At 40.1% G+C, this 26,492-nt stretch overlaps 2 protein-coding genes across 2 annotated transcripts; one reads left to right on the forward strand and one right to left on the reverse strand.

The window, feature by feature from the left end:
• Window positions 1-903: 903 nt before the first annotated feature.
• Window positions 904-15,933, forward strand: TOMM7 (translocase of outer mitochondrial membrane 7). The gene is made up of 3 exons (XM_067562080.1): window positions 904-1,055; window positions 8,312-8,360; window positions 14,413-15,933. The coding sequence occupies exons 1-3, from the start codon at window positions 953-955 to the stop codon at window positions 14,426-14,428; spliced, it is 168 nt and encodes a 55-aa protein (XP_067418181.1). The 5' UTR covers window positions 904-952; the 3' UTR covers window positions 14,429-15,933.
• Window positions 15,934-20,058: 4,125 nt separating this feature from the next.
• IL6 (interleukin 6) lies at window positions 20,059-24,297 on the reverse strand. Its single transcript, XM_067561663.1, has 5 exons — window positions 24,279-24,297; window positions 23,971-24,161; window positions 23,079-23,192; window positions 22,760-22,906; window positions 20,059-20,250 (listed from the first exon to the last, which is right to left on the reverse strand). Exons 1-5 carry the CDS (start codon window positions 24,295-24,297, stop codon window positions 20,059-20,061), a joined length of 663 nt encoding a protein of 220 aa, XP_067417764.1.
• Window positions 24,298-26,492: the final 2,195 nt, after the last annotated feature.

Raw genomic sequence — 26,492 nt, forward strand, 5'->3', positions numbered from 1 at the left:
TGGAGGTTTTAAAGAACAGGTTGAACCAACACCAGCCACGGCGAGCGTAGGGCAGAAGTAATCACTTTTTTTTTTTTTTGTCAAAGTCCAAATTTTTTGGTCAAGCTATAGGCAAGATCCAGACTCCAGAGAAAATAATACAAAAACCGTGATAAGCAACTAAAAAGGCTGTGGGATCTGTTCAAAAGTAGCGGGTGGGCCACATTAGGCCTGCAGTCTGCCTATTGACTACCCCAGCGCCAGCTGTACTTGGCCCTGCCCGGGTGCAGAGCAGGAAAGCTAGACTAAACGACCTCCCAAGGTCCCTTACAGCAGGTTTAGGTTGCTATGACTGCAGCAGAACGCTTGACAGGAGAACCCAAGCTCGGCCTGCAGGCAAATGAAGAGAGCCCGGCTTCTGCTGTGTTTTAAAATCTGATGGTGCAGCTGGGTTTCCGCCGTGAGTTTTGACGAGACACGTTGTCCCTGCAAGCACATACCCGTGCTCAGCAAGCAGCAACTGCTCCCTGTGCCTCGCTGCCTGCTAGGCCCCGGCGCAGAGGCAACGCGGACGGGAGTTTGCTGCAGCGCGCTCAGCAGGTGGCCGCGAGGCCCAGGCACTGGAACGAGCGCCCTCACTCAGCCCAGCCGGCTCTGCTGCTGCTGCTGCTTCCGCTCGCACCGCCCGGACCCGTCAACGGAGTACGCCCCCCCACCCAGCGCGCGCCTGCGCCAAGAATGTCCGTGACGCCCGACCCCACTTCCCCCGCGCACGACGCGAGCTGTGACGTCATGACGAGTAGGAATCCCCAGTGCCTCACCCCGCGCATGCGCAGTTCCGGGGGGCGGCGGCGGCGCGGCAAGACAGGAGGGGGGGAAGGAGGCAGGGAGGCCGCGGACGCGCGCGCGCATTCGCTCCAGTCTCGCTCTCTCTGTTGAGTGCCGTGCCGTGCCGTGCCGTGCCGAGCCGAGCATGCCGAAGCTGAGCAAAGAGGCCAAGCAGCGGCTGCAGCAGCTCTTCAAGGGCGGCCAGTTCGCCATCCGCTGGGGCTTCATCCCCGTCGTGCTCTATCTAGGTCAGTGCCGCGTCAGGAACCGCGCTGTCCCCGCTCGGGGAGCTTGCCTGGTTGGCCGCGCCATCCCCGACCCCTGCTAGCTGGGGCGCGCTCTAGAGCACGCGGGGGGAATTCCTCTCGTCGGCGGACCGTGGTGGTGGTGGGGAGATTCCGGAGCCAGTTCCCCCCCTCCCCGCGCGCTCATTGCCGGTTGGGCGGAAGGCTCGTGCAGGGGCCTCCCTCCCCTGACGCTTCCCTTGGGAAGGGGTCAGGTGAGTCAGTGCGCGGGGGGGCTTGTTTAGCCCGCTGGGGCGGAGCAATCAGTGCGCTCCTTCTCCTGACCCGCCCTTTCCAACGGCCGCTGCGGGGGGGGGAGAGACACGAGGCCTCGGCTTCGGTCTCGCGCACTCCTGACCCGCCCCACCGGTGGGGGAGGGGGGAAAGGAACGAGGCCCCCATGTGCTCCAGGACCACCTCTTCCTGGGACTCTCAAGCGGGGTCTTGTCTCCCCTCCCCCCCCAGTATCTGATTGGGTACCACCCATGGGCCTGGTTTGGTGACCCAGAAACCCCTGGGACAGCAGGGTAGAGTTTGTTCCTTCTGTTAGGTGACTTCATGTAGCCCTTCTGTGCTCTGAGCCTTTAGGCCATGGCTGTGCTGGGGGAGGGGAGTGTGTGGTTTTATTTTATACACTGTTAAGTTTTACTTAGTGAAGCGAAGGCCTTAGGTTCTGGCTGTCAGCTATAGGCTTAGGCTTAAAAATTAGATCGACCTAGCTATGTCATTCATGGCTTTGAAAAATAGCACACCCTGTACAATGTAGTTAGGCCAACCTAACCCCCACTGTAGAGGCAGCTAGGTTGCTTGAAGGATTCTTCTGTTGACCTCACTGCCACCTCTGGAAGGTGTAGATCTACAGTGACTGGAAAAAACCCTTCTGTCAATGTAGGAGTGTCTATGGTGTTACAATGATATGGGTGCAGTGCTGTAGCTGTGTTGCTGTAGCAGCTGTAGTCTAGACATGGCCATAGAGAAATGCCAGGCCCAGTGCAAGAGTTTTGTTTACATAGCACCAAAGTGTGCTGGTCAGTTTAAAAACAAATGAATCCACGTCTCTGTCCCAAGGATCTTAGCCTAGGGAAAAAAGGAGTTTGTTTTCTGATTCACTGTTTCATGGAAGGAGGAATGATGGGTTATTGTGATTGAAATGCAGCATGGAAATCTAATTAAAATGCCATTGTTTTCCAATTACAGTAATAGGTAATTGGAGAAATTAGGTGTTCTGTTCCCCCATGTACTCTTTAGCAATTGCTTTTGAAGCAGTACTTCATATACATCTATTAAAATTGTATAGATAAAACACCTTTATGAGCAGTTTAAATTTAAAAATTTAGTATTTACAATTTTGTATCTAAATAATCTGAATTGACACATTGAGTTAACTTTCTAGGGTCGGATTTTCAAAATCACTCAATGTTAGCCTGTCTCTGCCTCACTGCTCGTCTACACACGCACAAGTTGTACTGCTTTAACTACACCAATGTACTTTTCTTCTGTACAGGAAGGAGAGTAAGCTATATTGGTGTAGCTGCATTCACTCCACAGGTTGTATCAGAAGAATTAATTGTACAAAAGAATCACGTTTCTAACAAATAGTTATACCAGTGTAAAATGTGTGTAGACTAGCCTTAAGTAGCATGCTCAAAGGTCACATAGGAAGTTTATGGCAGAGCTGGGACCTGATCCAGGGCTTCCAATTCCCAAGGCAGTGCCCAAATCTTTGAACTGTTGCACACATTAAATATGTCAAGGAATCAGTGACTAACTATGTTGACAAGATACATGCCATATTTCCATTACACCTTTATCTGTTTATTCTTACATACCTGTCATGATTTATTTGGCAAGTAAATTATTCAAACAGATTTAGCCCAATTCATTAATCTAAAATTTGTTTTATAACATATTCGTGTTTGAGATTATGGGTAATACATTTGTTTTAAAGTGGATTAGACACCACATATTCTTTTTTACTACACCTTAGTGCATTCTGTATGTTACCCTTTTAAAAATCTTTGTTTATTGAATGTGCAGTGGAAAATTATTAAAGTGTTATGCCTTTTTTTAAAAAGCTTCCAGTTATTTCTTTAATCCCCCTGCCTAATTCTGAGTCTAAATTTTCAAATTTGATATTGTGCAATTGTTTCTGGATCTCATCTAAACTTTTGCTGAAAAATGTTGAGTTCTTCTGAACAGTATTAGGTGAAGAGTTGGAACTGTTATCCTATGGTATGGTGGAAAATCAAAAACACACACAACTTCTTCTGTCTTTTGGAATCTTAGCCCTCAAAATAAAACACTACCTGTCATAAGGTGTGATTTTTGTTATCTTTACCTTCACAATAACTAAAATCATAATGTGGCAAACAGTATGTATCATATCTGAAAACAGTGTGTCACTAAAAGCCTACAAATGACAAGTGCTTTGATGATAGTTCAGAAACAAAATAAATGTATGTTACTGTATTAGAAAAAAAATTAAGATTGCATGGTTAAGCACTTAGGAAAAGACATATTTAATGGTGCCTGATTACTTAAAGAATAAAAAAATTTTACATTTTTTTTTCTTTGGGAGCTGAGGAACAAAAAGTACAAGTAGAAGGCAGAGTGTAAAGGTAGCATAAAACTTACCTTTGTGATTTCCTGATCTTGGGGCACTTAGGGCTGGATAAATGAGAGCCGCTCCAGTGGTCCCCAGTGGCCAAAACTATAGCTGGGAATTAATGCATTGGAGGAGCATATGGCTACATTCCTTTCCTCTGACCAGTCTGCCTATTCTAGCAGTGGTAGAATCATAGAGTTGGAAGGGACCTCAAGAGGTCATCTAGTCCAACCCCCTGCTCAAAGCAGGACTAACCTCAGTTAAATAATTCCAGTGAGAGTTTTGTCAAGCCGCAGCTTAAAAACCTCTAAAGATGGAGATTCCACCACCTCATACTGGGGATGGCTGTGTTAGTTCCGTGGCATTTGAGGATCTCCCTTGCACCAGATAATGAAGGATTTATGATTGGAATCTGTCAGCCATACAGTGTAAAGTAGCCACACAGTACCTGTGGATTTGACCCTAATACAGTATGTTTCAGACAGTGTACGGCAGTTATTTATGCCAAAAAAAACCCCCAATAAACCATGCTTGTATTATCTGTAGTGTGTTTTGTGTACTTGGTTTGTAGTATGTTAAAATATGGCTTTTTACTTTTAAAAATTACTCATATGGGCTGTTGTCTGGTGTATACAGATGCTATATATGTGTAAGTATAGTTAATGAAAAAATTGTATAGTGTATTTTTTGAGAGCTGGAATGGGGTTATGCAATTAGATGATAATGTGTACACAAAAAAGGGCACAGTAAAGACCAAAGTCTTTGGTATGTCTTTACTTGCGAGTCCTTATTCTAGTTTCTCTGACAGAATTACTTAGGCTTTTTAAAAAGAAGTCCATAATCTAGAATTCCTTTGCTGACAACACCAAAATGCTTTGTCCCTTGCAAAGTGTGTAATCCCATGGAGTCCTACCTTATTCATTCTGTTGTTTACAAGATGTGCACAAAATGAATGAAGGACTCCTTTTCACACTTAAAGTGCAGCATGTTTGAGAGTGCAGGTTTTTTTGCAATAACTGTAAGACCTTGTCTACACTACAGAGTTTTGTTGACTTAAGTTTTGTTGATGATCAGAAGTCGCTTTAATAACGTTGGTTGTGCATGCACACATTAATGCTCCTTGTGTCGGCAGAGGTGTCCACAGTCATTGTTCTTGCATCAAAAGAAAGCATTGCATTGTGGTAGCTATCCCACTGTGCAACTCGCCACCCTCTGCTGCTGGGAGCTCTGGAAACGGATCATGGTGCATCATGGGGATGTGCTTGTTATCCCATGATGCAGTTCTTCTTATCCCATCATTCCATGGGCTTCCTACTTCCTTTTGCACCATTTCCCAACAGCCCTTGTAAACTGTGCGCCCGCCATTTCTGCCTGACAGCATGGATCCTGAGCTGCTGACCAGCCCGATGATGAGCATTATGAACACAATGCGGCTGGTCCTGCAGTATTTCATGAGTGGCAAAACAGGGATCGAATCAGTGATGTCTGCCCTGCTGTCTGCCATGGAAACAAATAATTCAAGATTGCTAATGGCATTCACAGAACAGCTTGCCCCAGTGGACCATCTGTACTGGGCTCAGGAAACCAGGACTGAGTGGTGGGATTGCCATTGTGATGCATATATGGGATGACTAGCAGTGCTACAGAACTTTTGGCTGTGCCAATCCACCTTCCTGGAACTTTGTGTGGAGCGTGCCTCAGCACTGTGGCACAAGCACAGCAGTATGAAAGCTGCCCTCACTCTGGAAAAGCGAGCGGTGATCACTGTGTGGAAACTGGCAACTCCAGACTGCTACCGGTCAGTTACGAATCAGTTTGGAGTTGGAAAGTCCACTCTGGGGTTTGTGGTGATGTAAGTGTGTAGGGCTGTTAATCGCCTCCTATTGTGAAGGACTGTGACTCTGTAATGTGCAGGAAATAATTGATGGCTTTGAGTCAATGGGATTCCCTGCCTGTGGTGGGGTGACAGATGGAATGCATATAAATCCAATTTTGGCCTCTACTGTCTTGTCACGGAGTGCATCAACCAAAAGGGCTATTTCTCCATGGTCTTGCAGGAGCTGGTGGATCACCAGGGCCGTCTCACTGACATAAATGCGGGGTGGTTAGGGAAGCTGCACAGTCGTGAATCACAAAAGTTACATGTACCTCTTACTGTCCCTTGACTAGCACAAAGGTCAGTGCGAGTCCCAAATATGGTGAGTTTGCAGAAGGTGGCAAAGGGGAATGGGCAAGAAGGGACAAAGAGTGGTTTGCAAAGGGGGTTGCTACAAGCGGGTAGGGAGACTATTCTGAATATTGGTACCCTTTTCCACAGCCAAGGGTAATCAAAACTGATATCTCACTCCAAAGGGTAACCCAGGATTCAAGGGTGCATCTTGTGCATGCATGTGGCTTCAGACCAGCTCCGTGTGCTGCTTGCCTGTGTGCTGCTTTGGTCCCTGCAAAAATAATTGCCAGGTGGCGTGGCAAACTTTCCTACAGGGTTGGGTGGGACGATAAGGCTGCTCTGTCCAGGAACTTTTGGCAGAGGATTGCAGAATACCTGCAGGTAGGTGTCCTAGAGATCACCTAGAGATTCCCGGGACATCCCTGTGTACATTAACAAACTTTTTTGCTGTGGCCACCCTGCGTAGATGGACAGGCTCTGCTGTTAATTTCTGTCCCTTATCCCTCCTCTACCATATTAAAAAGTACATGAGAACTCAATTGCCTCTCACCAGGCAGTATCAAAGCAAAAAGAGCACTTGGTGGAGCTCCCCTCCCCTACATCCTGTATGCTGGAGCTAGACTGCTGGGAGTGGCTAGACCTCTGGAGTGGAAAAGAGGTCCTGACTCACTGTATCACCAGCTGACCCTGCGGTGATCTCCACATCATCCTCCAGCTCCACTTCATTGTCCACCACTTAGTCATCAGGGTTGAGTCCGTTGGCTGCTACATCCATTCCCACACGACATATCCATGGGGCTCGTGGGGGTGGGGTCACCGCAGGGGATGGTGTACATCTTCTTATAGAAGCGGCATGTCTTTGGTGCCACACCAGAGTGTCAGTTGGCCTCCCATGCCTTCTACTATGCATTCTTCAGCTCCATCGTGCACGGCACTCCTGCATGTCCCTTTGTGCCCCTTCTCCTGTGTGTCCCTAGCAATCAGTCAGTATATATCAAAGTTCCTATGGCTGGAGCGAAGCTGTGACTGAACAGTTTTCTCTCCCCATGGATTCAGCAGATCCAGCAGGTGGGAGAGCGTCTGTTGCAGAAAGCCGACGTGGTCAACTGGGAAGATGCTGGGTGAACTGTGCATGTTGAGCAAACAGGAAGAGGAATTTCAAAATTTCCTGGGCCTTTGCACCGCTCCCCCTTTTATACTTGTGTACTTCCAGGGCAGCGGAGTTCAAACTGCTGACCAGAGCAGTCATGAGGGGCACCTCCTGGAAGTCAGTTAGGGTTACATAACCAAGCGCTGTGCCATTAACAAACTCTTTTGCTATGGATCAGATAGGCCCTCAAGAATTATCTAACAGAGAGGGAAAAGACCTTGTTGTGTAGAAGTGGTAAAGGACAGTGTGTAAAATGTATTTTGAACATTGCATATCTATTACTTGTTTTCCAAACTTTACTATCAGTTTGCAATCTGGTGAATATATTCAGTGCTTTTGGGACTAAAAATATGCATTTATAACGCAGAGTTACTTTAATAAACTAGAATTATTTAAATGTAGTTGAAAGAGTTAATCCCCCATGAAAATTACTTTTTTAAAACTGCATTAGCAGATTGTCAAGTATCTTATTTTCTTTGCAAGTCCCAGTTCTGTGTAACCTTTTAAATAGCACTAGGAGTAATGTAGGATTTGAAGAGTTTATTTTTAGTGCTGGTACAATCATTTTTAATTATGTGATTAATGCCACTTACAATTTTTTAATTAATTTAAATTCAAATATTTTTTAAAAATTGGAAAAAGCAATTGGCTATTTGGAGAGTTGCATGACTTGCGGAAACTGAATAAACCCATTCATACCAATTTAAATTTTTGGGAGGACTAAGTGTGTGTGAGATATAAAATATAGTATATTGTCTTATACTTTCCTCCTCTTAGCCTACAGTTTCGTTTCCTCAGTGGATTTTCTGTTCACTCCTGTCTGTTTAAAAGAAAAGAAAACCAAATCTTATTTCATTGCATCTTAATGAAACAGAGTTTGAGGTATTATAAAGGGGTTTTCCCAATTTTTTCTTGTTTCGCTTTATTAACTTTACCCATCAGTTCCCTGCACAATTCCTTTAAGGACTAACATCTGGGGATGAGTATGCCAGCTAGAAGTAATCTTTAGACTTCCTTTAAATGTTACGTTGCTTTTTGAACTAGATAACAAAAGATGTAGCTTTAGCATGGTTAATAGAGGTTAGTCACTACTAAATATTAGGGCAAAGAGACAGTCCATTAAAATACTGCTTACGATGTGCTAATACAAAATATTGAGAAGAATGTGAGATTTCTATAACTTGTATATATAACTGTTGACAATTTTTAATTTACTGAATTTGAGGGTGGGGAAAGAACCACAACCTTGTTTTAGCTGCTGATGTTTATATATATATATATATTTGTTACTTCAGGTTTTAAGAGAGGTGCAGATCCTGGAATGCCTGAGCCAACTATTTTGAGGTACGTGTACATCTGTAAATACACATGCAAAAACAGTGTAGAAAGCTATGAACAAAAACAAAACATTAGGTTCAGATGTTGTGTCTTGCATCTAGGCATTCATTGATCATTGTCGTCATAGTTTGAGAACTTCCTTCAACATATGGTCGTCTTGTCAAAAGTGAATTTATTAATTAACTTTTTAGTCATTAAGATTGATATTGAAAGGGAGAACTAGTAAGTCATGAAAGAACTTTACAATTATTTAAGCACTACCAGTGTGCTCCAACAAGTCTGAAATGGAGCCTGTACTGTGAGAAGTCAAGATGTGCTATAAGAAGGTATTTATTTCCTCTCCTGATAGGGGCTTCCTCCCTCCTTAACCTTGTCCTCTGCAGCCGCAAATGGTGGGAAAGTGTCTCTCTCCACCCTTGCAAAATTCTCCAACTGACTTTTTTTAAAGACAATGATTTGGGGACAGTTCACCTTTGTCCTCTTAAGCCTGTGTGGATATTGGAGTTTACTGCTCATTTAGAGTTCTCATAGCTCATATGTTTGTTATACATTCTTTTTATGTGAGCTCTTCCTCTTGCACCTCTGAACAGCTCCACTGCTTTCTACTGTAAATTAAAAAAAACCAAATTAGACACATTCCGTGTAGAGCAGTGGCCCATACTCCTGAATAGACAGCCAACTACATGGGCCGCTTTCACAGTCCTCCATTGTATACCAAGCCTGGAAGATAGGATAAGTGTAGTTTATTAAAACTCTAGGGGAGTTTATGTGAAAATGTCTTATTACTAAATGTCTTATTACTAAAGCTACAAATAGTACATTGATGTGTATTATGTTTGCTTCTTTTTTGGAATGGCATAAATGAGTGCCACTGTATAATGATCAGATGGTGTAACACTTTCACTGTCTTTTTTAACTCAGGCTGCTCTAGAACTGATGTCACTGGGAGATGGTTAATATTTGGCAAGCCTTATTGAGAAGTGCCTTTGAACAGTCTAATGAAAACTGTTTCTGATTTGATGGAGTTAAGACCTTTTGACAAAAAACAGTTTACACACCTACAGTACTTCACAAAGTTGGTAGCTATGCAGCTGAAGAAGGTTGTGCTTTACCACTAACTTAGTTGTATAGGGAATGAAGTTGAGTAATGACTGAGTCAGATCTCCCTGATATACTCCTGGTCTTATGATATAATAGTTGCACAGCTCCTAGAGTATGCAGGAGAAGGATTCTTTTTACCTCTCTGCATTTGGAATGGCGTTCTAGTGTTGTCCAAGCAAATACATTAACCTGAGAGGGGTGGGGTTCTTTCTGAAAATAAATCTAGGAAATTCCAAGCTACATGAATAGAATTCAGTTTGTCAAGTTAAGCACTTAAAACTCTGAAAATGGACGTTAAAGTTAGACCCATGTGAGTATGCATTATGACAAATTAAATTACATGATCACATAAAAATATAAAGTAATATGTTTATAAAGCACACAGGGAATGAGGAAAGGTGCCTGCTTCATTTAATGGGTATCTTGTAAGTTATATGAGGCATATATTGTATTTGAGAAATAGTAGATAATGTATTTTAAAGATTGTATCAGTGTACGTACACAAGGGAAAAGCATTAACTTTGTTTCATTCCTACTTTTGAGTAATCTTAATTCAACCTTAATGTTCTCTAAATACTGTCTTTTGAGGAAATATGCTTCATGTGTAAATTGGCTTTCATCTGAAGATCTTCAGGCAATTTATGAACAGTAAGCCTCAACATCCTTGTGAGATAATGACATGCTATACCTGTTTTACAGATGAGGAAACAGGCGCAGAGCAAAGAGGCTAAGTGATCTAATGAATTGTTAGACAAATGTTTCATTGTAGCTCTTGTTTATTAAAAAAGACATTCATGGAAAAAGGCCAACACTACTATTTTATTTAAAGCGTTGAATAAAAGGAAGTGAAAAAATCTTGACAAATGTCTTGGTTGCGATGCCAGTAACTTAGTAATACTGCATCAAAACTGATTAGTATAATGGGACAGTATAATAAGATACTATCAAAGTATTTACATTATTTTAAAAAATTATTTCTCTTACAAGGTTTTTCATATGAAATTTGGGATTTTGAAACTAATTCTTTTCAGTAATAAAATTGTCTTTTGCTGCATTTTTGCACGATTACTTATGAGTGTGGAACTCCTGGCATTAATGATATCTCTTTAATACTTTGCTGTACTCTAATTTTGCTGAAGGATTTGCATAAGTCTTTATGTTTGGCATATAGGAGACTTCAAAGTGAAACTACATTTACTTTAAAGTTTTTTAATGAAAAATACTTTAATTATGCTTCAGTAGTATGCAACATTATTCATCTATTAGGTTTGTTGCTAAGAAAATTCAATGACAACTTCAGTTGTCATGTAAAGTAGATGCCAGCTATGTTAGCTTTGCAGAATTTAAACAATCTGAAAATTCCATATTCAGGTTCCAGTTATGTAGAAGATGGGTTGTTGAAGACTATTAGCCATTCTGTTCTGCACTTTTTAACATTTTTAGTCTTGGAATTTCCACTCTCTGGATCAGTGAATTCAGAAATGCAATATAAAATCATAAATATAAAGATAACACTGTTAAAGTCCTATAATAAGGCACTGGTATCAGATACTCCAAACCAGAAAGATATAATATTTATTCTTCTTCAAGTGCTGTCCCTGTGGATGCTCCACTTCAGGTGTCGGTGCGTCCTGGCGCCGTTGATCAGAGAGATCTTTGCAGCAGTGCCTGTCTGAGCCGCACATGCGCAGCGAGAGTCTTGCGGTGCCATTGGCACTTAACTGCTGCACGCACAGCTCAACCCCCCTCAGTTCCTTCTCAACCGTCCTTGGCCTGAGACAGAGCTCTGCAGCGTTATCCCTGACAGAATAACAAACACAAAATTCATAAACTTTATAGATAGTCTAGATAGAGACTTTAGTCATAATAGTTAATAGTAGAATAATTCATAAGTTTTATTTTTTTTTAAAAACTATTTCATTCCTTATTAGATAAACACTTCTCCTTACAGAGATAGGCATTAATCTAAAATGCCTGACTCCCATGGTTTTAAGAGATGTGGATCCTGCAGAGACGCAATTCCTGTCTCAGATGGCCACTCTTTATGCATCAGATGCCTTGGGGAAGGACATATTTTATCGAAGTGCATGCACTGCACCAACCTGAAGACTAGAGCTGGCATGATAAGGCAGAGATCTCTAAGCTCATTTTGATGGAGAAATCCCTCAAACCCGCCTCAGAATCAGACTCCATTGATAAACTGGAGAAAGATAAGGCTCATTCCTCCACAAGATCAAGGAAAAGAGCCCCGACCTTGCCAGATGAAGATGCGCCCAAAAAGAAGAGGTCTCCAGCCAAGTCTCTGCCCTCCGTGCTGACCTCCTCACTGGTGAGCACTTTTGATGGTTGGGACACCTCCAGCACTGCTTGCACTGGAAAGTTATTCAAGCCCTTACAAAAATCAGTGGAGCCAAAACGCAGATCTGAGTCTGTCATGGCACCGTTGACACCAGCAAAAATGGCACTGATACCCACTCTGGCATCGATGCTTCCACTGTCAGCACCATCAGAGACTGCACTGAGAAAAGCTGCATGCAAATCAATGGCATCATCTACCATGGTGACTGACATAGCTGCTCCAGCACCGATGACACTGAAGCAGCAACAACAACGAGGTGAGGTGGAAGACTGCACTGTACCTTCTGCACTGCATTCACTGCTATCAGCAGACCATACAACAATGGATCATCTGATAGCCCACATCACTACTCCATTTTCCAGCAATGAGGATGCGTTTTCACTGCCATCACTCCTCCCCCATTAGATGTCAGTCAACATCTATTATGAAATCAAAATCTCAAATGGAAGAGATGATGAGTGATGCAAGCAATCATGCATGTTTCCCCAAATGCCATTCCTGATGCAGTGGCCTCCATGGGATCTATGGGCTGTTTATAGGGCTGCTTATAGTGCCTTCCAAATTTCAACAGCATCAGCAATGAAGCAACAATTTCTCTGAAGTTTGTTTAAGGCTATAGATATAGGCGTCAGTATACTGAGCATATTCTCTACATTCCTCTTTAGCAATCCTATCCAATTCAACAACAATCCTATCTAGCCTGTGTCTTTCTTTGCACATGTGACTTTAGTCTGCTGAGAAACAGAAACTGAAAGCCCAGAACTTTCAAGAAGCAAGAGCTGGTAGTTTGGCTGGACAGACTAGAGCCATTAATTCATTTTTATGAGACTGTTTAGCATGTTTGTGATGAGATTTAATTGTAACTGTTATTTTTTAAACGAGAGAGAAATTCAGTATTTTATTGATTTTTTTTTTCTTTTAAAAAATCAAAGATCTGATTTAAATTAAAAAAAAATCCGATTTTCTTGATATTTTTTTTTTAAAATAATTGATTTTTATCCACCCAGATCCCAAGGGAACTGCAAACAAAGATAGAGGATCTACCATTGGACAGGGAAAAACTGTTTTCTAAGAAAACAGATGACACACTCCATTTCTAAAAAGACTTAAGAGCAACTTAAGAGAACTCTTGGAATCTACACACAAGCGTAAGAAGTACTAACCTTATCTATGCAGAGAACCTTCATTTAATCACCAACGAAGGCCATTCGAGTCATACAGATAGAAACCTCAGAGATGGAAATTGACTGAGAACCAAGCATCGAACTTGCAACCATCACAGACAAAGCAGTCATTTTGAACCTTTCATTGAGGGTATGAGAAACCTCCCCATCATTTCAGCGCTAGCAACCATCACCACGTGAATCTTTGGATGGCTTCCTGAACAATGTACCTTTTACAGAAACTTGAAGAGCAGGGACATGGGCCAATGAGCGCACGTTCACAAAACACTGCACAGTTGTATACAACTTGCAGAATGACACACTTTTAGGATCGTCAATGTTATCATCAGTCACCCAAAACACTTTGAAGTTCCACATGTCCACAATGGGACACCGCTTTACAGTTACCTGAAGTGGAGCATCCACAGGGTCAGCACTTGAAGAAGAAGAGATTACTCACTTTGTGCATTAACTGAGGTTCTTCGAGATGTGTGTCCCTGTGGGTGCTCCACTAGCCCCCCCCCCTCCTCTTTACTTCGGAGTTATAGTTAGAGCTCCATGGTAGAGCAGGAATTGAACGGGTTGAGCCATTCATGCAGCGGTTAAGGTGCCAACAGCTCTGCAACACACTTGCTGTGCATACGCAGGCACTGCTTCAAAGATCTCCAATCAACGGCTCTGGGACGCACCGACACCTGAAGTGGACCACTCATAGGGACACACATCTTAAAGAACCTCAGTTACAGCACAAGATGAGTAACCCTCTCTTCCCATTTAACATTCTAAAAATAACAGTAGTAAACTTAAGAAAAGTGTCTGTAAAGATGGGATTGTAATAAAGGGGATGTATTTCCTTACGTGTACGTTATTTTAAATGAACATTGGTAGTTCAGTTCTTCGTGGACAGTTGTTTGCTGAGAAAGTATCGCCATGTTTGGCCTCAGTAACACTTTGAGATCATCTTCTTCTTCTAATAAAATGCAACTGCACAGTGTAGAAGTAAAATATATTTTAATCTCTATCTTGAAAATGAAGCACGTGCCACTCGCTTACATGAAAATATTGATCCTGCTATCACCAAAATCAGATCTGCAGAATTATTTAAAAAATAAATTAATTCAAATCAACATAGCTCCTGTGCAACAACAAGCATTCTTGAAGACGCATTTTTTAGCCTGATTCAAAGCCCATTGAAGTCGGACGTTTTCTTTGTTTTGTGATCATTAGGCTCTTGATCAAGCTTTTTGTATGCCTAGTTTCTGTTAGACAGCCTGGCTTTTGTTTCATTGTTGTCTTAAGACAACGTTTTATTATGTGCATATGCACTGAGCCATGATTGTAGATGTACTTGTGTTTAGAAAGACCCATATTACTTCCTTTTCACTTTAAAATATATATTACAATTCTAATTTTCATTTTTTTCTCTCTATTTTAGTCTATTTTGGGGATGAAAGGTTGGCCATGCAGTGCAGGAACCATTTGATGGACAGAGAAAAATGGTTGAAGATGTGAACCTTCACGAGGCTAAGGAAGGAGGACACTTTATCACATTACACTAGCTGGCCTACACAGCTTTCTGATGGCATAGATGTACATACAACAAAATGGAATTTCTGTTGACTTAATTTATTTGGTTTACAGTGAAATTGAATAAATACAGTTTGAATCCATGTGTATAGCCTCTAATCCTTTTAAGGCTAATTAGTATAATGGGGGTATCTTGTTTTTTCTGAGTTAAAAAGTAATTATTTTTAAATTGAATGTCAGACCTTTTAGTTCAAGTGTATTGATCCTTTTAATCTACAGTGTTATCCTTCTTAATGCCAGGGTGTGTCTTGAAGTTTCAGAATACAAGTTCACCATAAAATAAGAATAGAAACTAATTTATGACTAAATTAGAATTAGTATATCTCTAACCTATTGCTGTCTTCTAAGGCACTTTTATTGTTCAACCCTTCTACTTAATTCTTTCTTATTGTGATCTTTGCATGGATGTCTTGTGTAAGAGGAATGGACTAGGTGACTGAAGCACAAAATGTGTATTTCTAATGCATTATTTATATATGTATTTCTAATGCATACTTGTAATTAAAACCACTTTTACAGTTTCTTGTAACTGAAAATTCCTAAAATGTAGAATAGGTCGTATAGTCATGTTCTGAGTATTTTTGGAAATACCTTATTGGAGAGTTGGAGCTAACTATGCTGATAGCCACAAAAAAATTTGGAAATAAATTTTTTTTGTCTCATTACAAGATTAAAGACCGATAAATTGCACAATTAATTTAATTTTTACAAGTGACTAGATAACTAATTTATAAGGGCCTTTGCCCTCACTTGTATGCTGTGGAGTGTCTGGTACTTGAATTGGTAAAACATTAGCTTACATACGTTGCTTCTAGACTGTACTTACATTAGTACATTATTTTCCATTTGGGAGGTGGATATGCAGAGCAAGAGGAGATCTTTGGCCAGAAGAACAAGGGCATGTACTTTATTTTGGGCATGAAATTAATTGTTCAAAAGGGCTTTTTTTGAGTTAAAAGCTGTATTCAGCTTGTGGGCAGGTACACCAGCCAGAGAGATCAAATAAAGTCCAAATTCTAGTTCAGTTCAAATCCCTGTTCTCAAAGTTGGTTTGTTAATGTAAAGAAAACTCCCAAACAGCATCACACTTATCCAGTGTACTTGGCTGCAGTCTTTCCAGCAAGAGAGGAGGACAATCTCTTCCCCATACGCCATAAGATTCCAAGGCCAGAAGGGACAATTATGATCACCTGGTATGACATCATGTATAACACAGTCCATAGAACTTCATTCAAATGATTCCTAGAGCATATCTTAGAAAAACATCCAATCTTGAATTAAAAGTTGTCAGTGATGCAGAATCAACCATAACCTTTTGGTATATTGTTCCACTTATTAAATGCTCTCTTTATTAAAAAATTACACCTCATTTCCAGTCTGATTTTTGTCTAGCTTCAACTTCCAGCCATTGGATAATGTTATACCTTTCTCTGATAGATTGAAGAGCCCGTTATCAAATATTTTTCACCCGTATAGGCACTTAGTGATCAAGTCAGCCTTATCCTTCTCTTTGTTAAACTAAATAGATTGAACTCCTTGATGGTGTCACTATAAGGCAGTGATTTTCAAACTGAGGTACATGTACCTCTAGGGCAGTGGTGCTCAACTTTTCCTGCTGTGTCCCCCCCATACCAGTAATGGAAACTGTCTGTGCTTCCCTCCATTACTGCACAGTTGGCTCAGCAGAGGAGCTTGGACAGCAGAGCTGGGGGCGGAACTGGGGATGTGGGAGGACCTTGACTAGAGGCAGAGTCCTGGGGCCCTGGGTTGGGGCTTTGGGTAGGGCGGGAGTGGAGTTGGGGGCAGAGTGAGGCTGGGGGGTACTCCCTCCCCATCTGCCACTGCACCCCCCTGAACATTGCTCCATGTCCCCCTAGGTTCCTACAGTTTGGGGACCACTGCCCTAGGGGAATGCAAGCTCTCGTCAGGGAGTATGTGAGAAAAATCCTCTAAGGGCAGACAATGTACTTTTATTTAGTAAGCTTGGCAGTCTAGTCATCGGTATATTATCTCGGATAGGGGTACGCAGTAGATTACATTATTTGAAGGGGTATGCAGCCTCAAAAGTTTGAAAACCACTGCTATAAGGCACGTTTTCTAAATCTTCAGTCATTCTCATGGTTGTCTGAATCTTCTGTTTATCAACATCCTTCTTGAATTGTGGACATCAGTACTAGACACACTGTTCAGCCATGGTTACACCAGTGCCAAATCCAGAAATCAGAACCCTCGTTTATTCATCCAAAGATCGTATTAGCCCTGCTGGCCACAGCATCATGCTGAGAGTTTATATCCATCTGTTTATTCACTATGACACTAAAATCTTTCTTGGTCACTATTAAAACACATTGTTTACTTGTGCCCAGCTTACCAAGCTATCCAGATCTCTCTGTATCAGCGGTATATTTTCATTATTGACCACTTACCCAATTTTTGTGTCATCTGCAAAGTTTATAATTGATTTTATGTTTTCTTCCAGTTCCCTGTTAAATAAATATAATATAAGTTAAATAGTGTAGGGCCAAGAACCAATCCCTGGAGGACCCCAAAAGAAACTCCCTCTCAAAGATGATTTCCCATTTATGATGACATTTTGAAACCTGTCAGTTAACTAGTTTTTTTAATCCATTTATTGTGTGCTATGTTAATTTTATATCATAGTTTTATAATCAAAATGTTATTAAGTACCAAGACATACGTCTTACAAGAAGTCAAGTATGTTATGTCAATACTATTACCTTTATTGACCAAATTTGTAATCTCATGAAAATAAATCAAGCTAGTTTGACAGGATCTACTTTCCATAATTCCATATTGATTGGCATTGATTAATCAAAAATCATGAGTCTGTCCTAAAAAAAGCATGAGATTAGATAAAATATAATGAAATTTTAAAGATAAATTTGGGATTCTTTTTATTTGCCTTTAGTTTTGAGCCTGTAGGGCTCATGGTTTTTCAGCTTTTGTCCAAAACCCTAAGTGTTAGAAGATTTACTTTTAAAAAAAAATATGAAAGTGGAGATTCTTACATAATCACTTGACTCCTGGTGATGGGGCTTTAAGAAAAACCACCAGATATGAGGCTTGCAGTAAAATTGTGAGAATTGGTGATATTAGATCAGTAGGCACTGATTTCAATGGCTCCTGTTACATTCTCCTCCTCTTCAGTAAATAAAACATATTGACCACAAAGTAAGTTAATAGAATGCAGTAAAACAAATGAATGTGTCTAAATGAAGGCAAATGTCCTCAGGCCGCTGCTGCTGTCCCAGCTTGCCTCAGCCCCTATGCTGATGGAGGATTTCACCTGGTCCTGGCTTTCACTTGCACTCAGTATGTGGATTAGTTGGGTCAGACCTGAAAAGTTAAAAAATATAAAAATATTTTTTTTTAAATAGGCCACTTAAAAAATCTGACTAATTTTTATAAAAAGTTATAGTAAGTTAAAGAGAAAAAGTGAAGTGACACTTTAAATGTATCTTGTCAGAAAGTTATTTAAAGTTTGTTTGGAGTTAGATTTTTTGTTGCGCTTTTCCTTTCAAAAATATTTCTTTAGCATAAATGTAAGTGGCATGTGTACAGCAATGATGGATTTTGCTTTCCTTACCTCTCGGTCAGGGACTATCAATATTGTTGCACATTCAAATGCATTCCCCCATGCCCTGGGAAAAATCGGTTCGTGATAAGGAGGGTTGTGAATGTGTCAAGAGCTTTCAAAAAATTCTGTGTAAGATTAACACACAGATTTACTACAAATGTGTAAAAACATGCAGAAAAATGCTATCTGGAGCTGGAGTCTGTCTTGGAGCTGCCCTCTGCACCAGCAGCTCCGTGCATTCTTATTCCTAAGCTTAATGGCAAGATAGTTTTGTGTAGATAGATTTGATAAGCATTTATTTGTAATTGATTTCTCTTTGAATAGGATGTGAATTCTATACAACAGACTTACATAAATGGTAATTGTAGTTATGCCTTAATCATTACTGTATTTGCATAAGTATCTGCCTAGAACTTTTAAAATATTAACAAAGTTTAATAACTAAAACTGCTAATTTGATAACATTTTTCACCTCTGCATCATACTGGGGATGTAATTTGATAATTCGTTTTGAGAAGCTTTCTTTAGCATCAGAATTGATGTTTTTCAATGGTAATAACGAGAGAGTTGCTTTTTCCAGTATTACCTTGATTTAAAGAGTTTAGAATACATATGGTTTTTATCATTCACACAGGTTTTAGTACTGTATGCATTTGCATTACTCTGATGATAATCAATAGATGTCTGTGTGTGTTTATTGCTTCCACTGCTTAGATAGATGATATATTGGAAAATTAGAGTAAAAACTCAGTTAATTTGAGAGCATCCATGACATGGTCTAAAACATTTAGATTGTAAGATACTCAGAGTGAGGACTGTCTCTCATTATGTTTCTGTACAGTGTCCAACAAAACGCAGTCCCAATTTCATTTGGGGCCTCTAGGTACTACTGTAATATAGATGGTAAAGAACAGATGAGTTTGATCCTCAACAAGTGTGCATTGGCATAGTCAATGGAGCCATGCTGATCTACACCAGCTGAGGAGCTAGACTGATATTTTTGCCCCTTGATAGTTGTCTCAACTACCATCTTCTTAAAAAAGAATGATAAAAATCAGCCTAACAGGAGTAAACTCTAATCCCACATATATCCCACTGCCAATCTATGGCAGCACATACATTTGCTGGCAGTGGGATGTATTTTTCTAACATCTGCATGTGGATCATTTGAGGCAAGTTGCAATAGATATTTTTGTTAAGGGTTTTCAGCTTTAGTCTCTAACAAAGTGGGATGAGAGAGTTTACTCCTGTTAGTCTGATTTTTAATGTTCTTTTTAAATAATTGGCTCTTTTTATATACATTTTTAGAAACTTTGATCTAGTTTCCCAAAAAATAATATACTTCCAGTATGGCTGTTGAATGAAGGCAAAGAAGAATATAAATAATTGTGGGGGTGAAAGTCGGGTACATCAGAATTCCATACTTTTATTTAAATACATACAAGCTAGTCTGGTTTTTAATCTGTTTTTATTTGTTTGTTTTTTAAATATAAATAGATATTAAATACTCCATCACACATTTTCAAAGCATAAATTATCCAGTAATTTCATTTTAAATATAACATACAACCCTCTCAAGTGATTTTTTTCCTGAATATGTATTAAGTGAGATCAGCTTGTATTCTAAATAGTGGTAATAAATACAGATAGTGGTAGTAAATATTGAAATAAACTAGGCTTTTTTTATAAATTATCTCTAAATCTTGGAAAAATAAATAGGCAATATTTAAAAAAAAATAAATATCTGTAAAAACAATAAATACATTTGTAAAAGGAGATCCTAATAATATATAAATATAAACTATTATTATTACTTCTGGTTCTTAAAATAGAACAACACTGTCATCTGCCACATGACAGATTCTGTGACAAAGGATCGTGCCTGAATTAAAACATTCAAACACTGAGATTCCTGGTGTTTTTCAGATATCTAACAGCCCTCACAGTTTTCTCCATAAATGAAGTAAAGTCCCGGAGGATGAGATGGATGGTGATTTTCTCTATCCATTTTTTATCTGTCTTCAGTTTTGCAAAAAGGGTGTTCTGGGTAGGTGGGTCTGGCGTAATCACTGCATCAGGATTTTTCATCTATGAAAAATAAAATTGAAGTAAGGTGGTTATAAAGCTATAAAATTCTCTTGATGGAAAGGATCTGTCTTTATGCATTTGAAAAATGTAAAAGATGCTTACAAGGAAGCACATGCTTTTCTTTGCTGTACCTATTGGGGCAGCAGTAGTGTGATGGGCTATGTAACTTTATTTATACCCACTATATCTATGGTACTTGAGTTGCATTTGAAACTGGTACTACTTGTGCTAGGGAATCTTTTTTGGAGTCTGACAATATGGCATTGTCAACACCACAAAATATGATTGTGTTTGAACATAACTGCAAGCAGTTGAGTTAGACAGGGATGCCAAATAGTCTGGGACAATTTGTGTTCATGAATATACCCATTAACTGTGCAATTAGCTGACCACTTAGTCTGAGCAGACCACTAAGCCTCATGTCATCTAACATGGCTGTTCACAGTCATGTTCAAACACAGTCAAATTTTGTAATAGAGATAGGGTAAAATTTTCAGAAGTGCCCATGTCCTGTTTTCAAAAGTACTTAGACACTTAACAGACTAAGATTTATCGACTTTCAATGAGACTGAGGCTCTTTTAAATGCCTAAGTTACTTGAAAATGGGACTGAGGTGCTTTTGAAAGTTTTATCTGAGTTCTAGGAGTTTAATAAAACACAGAGCCCTGCAGCAAGCAGTCTCTGCTTCACCCTTCTCTCAGGGTCCAGGCTATCGCCTAAGAAATGCTGAAAGCAGTGTACTGCAAGCCGGAACATCTCTTTTTAAAATTTTACTTGAATTATATAAGAAATGCATGTCCTCTTCATTAAAATAACTTGCAGGGGTGGATTTTGAGTCCACAGCTCAATGGGTGCATTTCTGATTCCTTGCTGCATGCTCAGAGTTCTGTGTGGAGGATCTCCACAGAACCACAGGGGTACATGAGCATGCTCACCTACCAATGGTTTTTTGGATCTACTTGACCACAAACTAACAGGTGAGCAGTAGGCTACCTCCACAAGTCCTCCCCATAATATGAGTGGCACAGGCCCCACTCTACATGATCTTTCATCGTTCCCACAGGAACAGGCACAGGTTTAACTTGTGAGCTTTTTATTAGGCATTATGTTTAGTTCCAGCCAGTTCAATCAGTTTCTCACCATCATAAAGGCTAAAATCTCACTGAGTTCGCCCAGTTATAGAACAACACAGACAATTGTCCCAAACCAATGTTTGCAATATATACAGGTGAAATCAATGGTCTATTATCTTTTCATAACAGGACTATTATTCTAGGCTATCACTGCGAGGAAAAAGTAATTCAGCTCCCTTTCACCTAAAATACATTTTGTATTATATTTATTTTCACCATTTTTATCTATACAATGGGCTTTTCCAGGCATTGAAAAACACTTTGTAGGAAATAATGACCTAGAGTTTCCATAATTCTTGAGCCTGCAATCTTCACTCAGCCGAGTGGTTCTTATACACCCAGGTAGCTCCACTGATTATAAAGAATTTATTCATGTGAAGAGCTATTAGTGTGAGTAAGAATTGCAGGAACGCAGTGAATTTTAAAGAGTGCTATTTCAAAGTATTGGAAAACATACAGCACAGCTAGAACGTCCTTTCAAGGTATTGCATAATATACAGACCAGCTATTAGAACTGAATAGCGTTTAATTTTCTGAGTTTTCTGAAAATATTCAGGCTTTTGCAAAATGTTAAGGCATTATCAAATCTGATGCAAAAAGCAAGTGTTTTTCTGTAAGTGGCACTTTTTATTCAGCCAAGTCATTAGCCTATAGGTTATGTTTATCAGCAAATTCTATAAATTGTACATTTGATTTTAAACTGAAGACTTTTAATCATGCCATACAATCCTGCTTGAAACTTGCTTTTATGAGTTTTTAAATATTTATAATAAAAATGAGAGTACTGTAGCACTTTAAAGACTAACAAATTTAATTTCTGCAGGCATAAGCTTTTATGGGCTGCAACCCACTTCGTCAGATGCCATGTTTATTTATAATGTTTACTTATAATGTTTACTAAACATATTCTCTAGTATTCTAGTCTTTCTCTGGGTCACTTTAAATTCACCTGTTTTTGCTTCAGTGGGAGGTTTGAGTGTGAAAAGCCTACAGGACTGAGTCCTGATTCTACAACTACTAGGAAAAGTTAACAGAAATCAGATTTCTCTTTGTCACCAATCCAGCATATACTTTTTCTTGTCATTTGCAGAATAATGTGGCACATTTATTTGCTAGTGTGGGTGTGCAAATTAGAGAGATAACAATAAGAGGTAGAAAACAATCTTTGTCAGAAAATATCTGTAAAATCTGTAATTTACCATTAATATCCTTTCTGATAAATATTGAGAGCATGAAGTTGTGGAGCCAGCCTGCTTCTATTATAACCAATGGGATCACTTTGTGTCTCATGTTATTTTTCAGAGCATTATATTTCTCACTCATTTTCACATCAAAGTCAAAACAATTATGTATGGGTAAACATAAAAATAACTCACCATCTGCCTCACAGTATTTGCCAGATGCTTTGTACCATAACATATGGATTGCACTTTTTGCTTTTCACTAATAAAGGTTTCATGTACATATTCCAGGTATGTCTGAAATGTAAAAAGTCCACTGGAGATTCTTCTCAAGCATTTCTCCTAAAATGAGAGAAGGGTAAGGAAATTAGTTATTGCTGAAAAATTATTTGATGACAATATTATTTCTTTGTATCTGTTAACTAGCTAATGTTTGCACGGTGCTTCATTGAGCTTCAGATAAGGCCCTAAATGTGGGGTTATTAATTTATTATAAAAGTTATTGATTCCTTGCCTCATTGAATCCAGAGAGTAGACATCCATCTTCCTCTGTGATCTTGGGGAGGTGCAGATTGTTTTGGGCAAGCATCTCCATACTGTTGTCACATACAGCAAATTTCTCACACATCTGGGAACAGACAACAAGAGGTTTTATTATACTTTAGCACATTACCGTTTTCCAGGCAAAAGGCAATGTGTAACTGCAGAATTATGTCAGAAAAAAGGCCTGGTGCATTACTGAAATCTCCACAAAACATAGGGTGGTTATTTTTTGTTTCTTTTTTTTAAATCAGCTTTTAAAATTATTTGGCAGAATAGTCAAATATGTTGTCCTGACTAATTAGAAATCATTGTTACATTTTCTGTGCTTTTCATAATCTCCCATCAGAAACAATTTGCTCTAGTCTGTCTAATACACAGCATGGACACACTAATGCAGACTGGTATGCTTTCTAAGGTGCGTGTCTCAAATATTTGCTCTGCAGAAGGTCAATATGCTGCATGTGCTGTAAATAAAAGTGCCCTGGGAGGCTGTGCATTGTGCCAACCTACACTCAGTCCACTTTTGACAAATATCTTCATGGCCCCACAGGCTTTTCAGGGCTAAATGGCATTCACTTCCATGCCATCTTAGGCCTCCCCCATGGGAAATGGGCATAAGCCACCCCCCAGCCCAGGCAGATAGAAAGGAGAAGTGGCTTCAAACTATATGCTGATTCCACTGCCAAGCTCAAGAAAAATGACAACAAGCATCCCAGATAAAACAGCTGGAGGGAAGCTTCCAGATAGTCCCGTTTGCTGTTAACCCCTGCGTGCTGCCAAGTGCAGCAAAGAACCAACCAATTCAGGACTCAGCTCAGGATCCCAGTCCCAGCACTTAAGTGCAGCCTCTGTATATTACCCACCTCGTCCTTCAGCTTGGCTGCCCTGCTGTGCAGCAGCCACGCCAGGGACTCGCAATCGGGCAGCTGCGGGCTTCTGGTAAGCGGATTCCTCGAGTGGTCATCAACAAGTTCCTCCTCGCCAGAGGAATCCGGGAGGGGGACAGCTCCAGCCCCGAGGAGCAATGTCAGGGCTGCTGCTGCCCAGATAGAGCCTGAGAAGAGGAAATAGACAAGGGAGTTGAATGAAATCCTGCCAGTTTAAGTTTAACTGTCAAAAAGACAGAGGGAGAGACTGACTCGCTTTGCTGCTGAGAGTCTGCGTTACTTACATCCCCAAAGATAATTCATCATGTCCTTTCTTTTTTTTTTTTTCCCCTTTCCCCTTTGCTCTCTCAAAAAAGTTGCTGGCCAGAGGGCTGGAGAGCAGAATGAGCTGAAGGACTCCCTGATCTTGTGTATATTTATATTCCTGGCTCACTGGGAAAATCCAGTATTAGAAATTTTTTTTTTGGTCTTGTAATGAAAACTAGTTATCTGGCTTCTAATGAAAGGGAGATATAGGATGCTATTGTGAAACACTACAGGAAACTGAGCTCACTATAATAGCGAATTAAGGATGGAAAAATAGTAATAGGACAGAAAACCCCCTACAGTGTGTTCTGGCCTACAGTAAATGACTCAAGCAGAAGGCTTCCACCACTTGCCCTGGATACTCGTTTTACACCATGTCTTACTTGGCATTAAACCTGGGCTGAAGCTATCCCAAGAAGCTAATGCATTCTTGAGAGAAAACAGACATTTCATAATTATGTCGTGTGCAGAAGAAAAGTAATCACAGGAGACTTCATAAGGGAAAGGAAACATAATTTAATTCCCTAAATAATTGGTAGGCCAGACAAATTTACAACTCAAAAATATGCAAATAAAAAAACCATATAATTCTCAAAAGGATGAGTTGGATAGTTGATGGTGAAGATCAGTGAATGTCAGTTACTTTTGCTATTAATTATTTTCACAGAACCCAGAAGTATGGTAGGCACTTTAAAATACATTTAGACCTGGTTTAAACCAGAAAATTGTGCCAATTTAACTAAGCCGCTTGAGAAATTTATTTAAATTGTTTCAGCCTGTTGTGTGGACACTCTTTTATTTGGGTTTGAGTACCTTTATAATAAATTGATTTTGCTAAATCAGTTTCTAAACTGATTTGTTGAAATTGGTACAGTTTCTCATGTAGATAAGGCCATAGAAACATGTTTCCTGCACTAAAGACTTGCATTCTAATTCTAGGAAGGAGCAAGGTGACAGCCATAAGATTACCTGGTTAATGAGTTTGGATGTCTGCACAGTTTGTGCAGATTATCAATTTATTGTTAGTAAAATATTAATTTACACTCTATAGGTGTCATGGGAGAAGTGAGTGCTAAGGAGGGGCAACACTTCCATTCTCTTCCAAACACATTCAGTGGTTCTTACAGAAAGTGCTAGAATATGTGCATTAATGTGTCATTTTGTCAATTTATAGTAAAGTGAATTGTAGTAATTGTGCCTAATTTGCTGCAGTGTTGAAATGTGGTGAAGAACCCCCTAGTGACAAAATGCAGTGACCACCAAACCCATTTTTACTTGTGACCATAAATCTGATCTGAGCCATCTGCACTCTGTAGATGAAAGGTCAGAGCAATAACTTTCTGTGGCATAAAGCCCTCCGATAACCCTGTGTATGTATATCATAGCATTAATTTAATATGATCTATGCATACATTTAAATGTTACACTGATATTAGATAATCTAATCCAGCGGTTCTCAAACTGTAGGTTGGGACCCCAAATGGATCACGACCCCATTTTAATGGGGTTGCCAGGGCTGGTGTTAGACTTGCTAGAGCCCTGGGTGGCAGGGCTCAGGCTTCGGTTCAGCCCTGGGCGGTGGGGCTCAGGTTAAAGCCCCTGCCCCCCAGGGCTGAAGCCTTTCAGCTTCTGTCCCCTGCTTGGGGTGGTTGAGCTTGGGCTTCGGTCCCCTCTTCCTGGGGTCATGTAGTAATTTTTGTTTTCAGAAGGGGGTTGCGGTGCAATGAAGTTTGAGAACTGCTGTTCTAATCTAATGTATCAGAATGTTAGAGCTGCCATACCAGATCAGACTAATGGCCATCTAGTCTGGTATTCTCTCTCTCAGACTGGCCAGTCCAGAGGAAGGTATAAAACACACACAGCCACAGGCATGGACAATTATGCCTAAAAGGAAAATTTCTTACTAATCCCAGGCAGTAAGTGGTTGACCTGAAGCCTGGAAATTGAGATCCTTATTTTTTTGTCCTACCTAGTGAAATTGCAGGTATTTTTCTTATTCATATAAAAGTCTAATATTTTTTAGAATTCTTTTAAGAAATTGTCTTCATTACTATTTTATGGCAAGTAGTTTCACAGATTAATTATGTATGTTATGATCATCGTATGCAGTGGTGGTGTAGCCATGTTGGTTCCAGGATGATGGAGAGACAAGATGGGTGAGGTAATATCTTTTATTGGACCAAATTCTTTTG

The sequence above is a fragment of the Emydura macquarii genome, unplaced genomic scaffold (genome assembly GCF_026122565.2).
Source record: "Emydura macquarii macquarii isolate MOO-44397 ecotype Brisbane River unplaced genomic scaffold, CSIRO-AGI_Emac_v2 contig_2422, whole genome shotgun sequence".
Taxonomy (NCBI): domain Eukaryota; kingdom Metazoa; phylum Chordata; order Testudines; family Chelidae; genus Emydura; species Emydura macquarii.

What these genes read in the sequence shown, in the direction of transcription:
- TOMM7 (XM_067562080.1), top strand. Translation starts at nt 953, where the DNA reads ATGCCGAAGCTGAGCAAAGAGGCCAAGCAGCGGCTGCAGCAGCTCTTC. An exon ending in CCCCGTCGTGCTCTATCTAG is followed by an intron (nt 1,056 to 8,311) that starts GTCAGTGCCGCG and finishes TTGTTACTTCAG; the next exon opens with GTTTTAAGAGAGGTGCAGAT.
- IL6 (XM_067561663.1), bottom strand. An exon ending in TACTCTCTGGATTCAATGAG is followed by an intron (nt 22,907 to 23,078) that starts GCAAGGAATCAA and finishes CTCTCATTTTAG; the next exon opens with GAGAAATGCTTGAGAAGAAT. An exon ending in CAAATACTGTGAGGCAGATG is followed by an intron (nt 20,251 to 22,759) that starts GTGAGTTATTTT and finishes TATTTTTCATAG; the next exon opens with ATGAAAAATCCTGATGCAGT.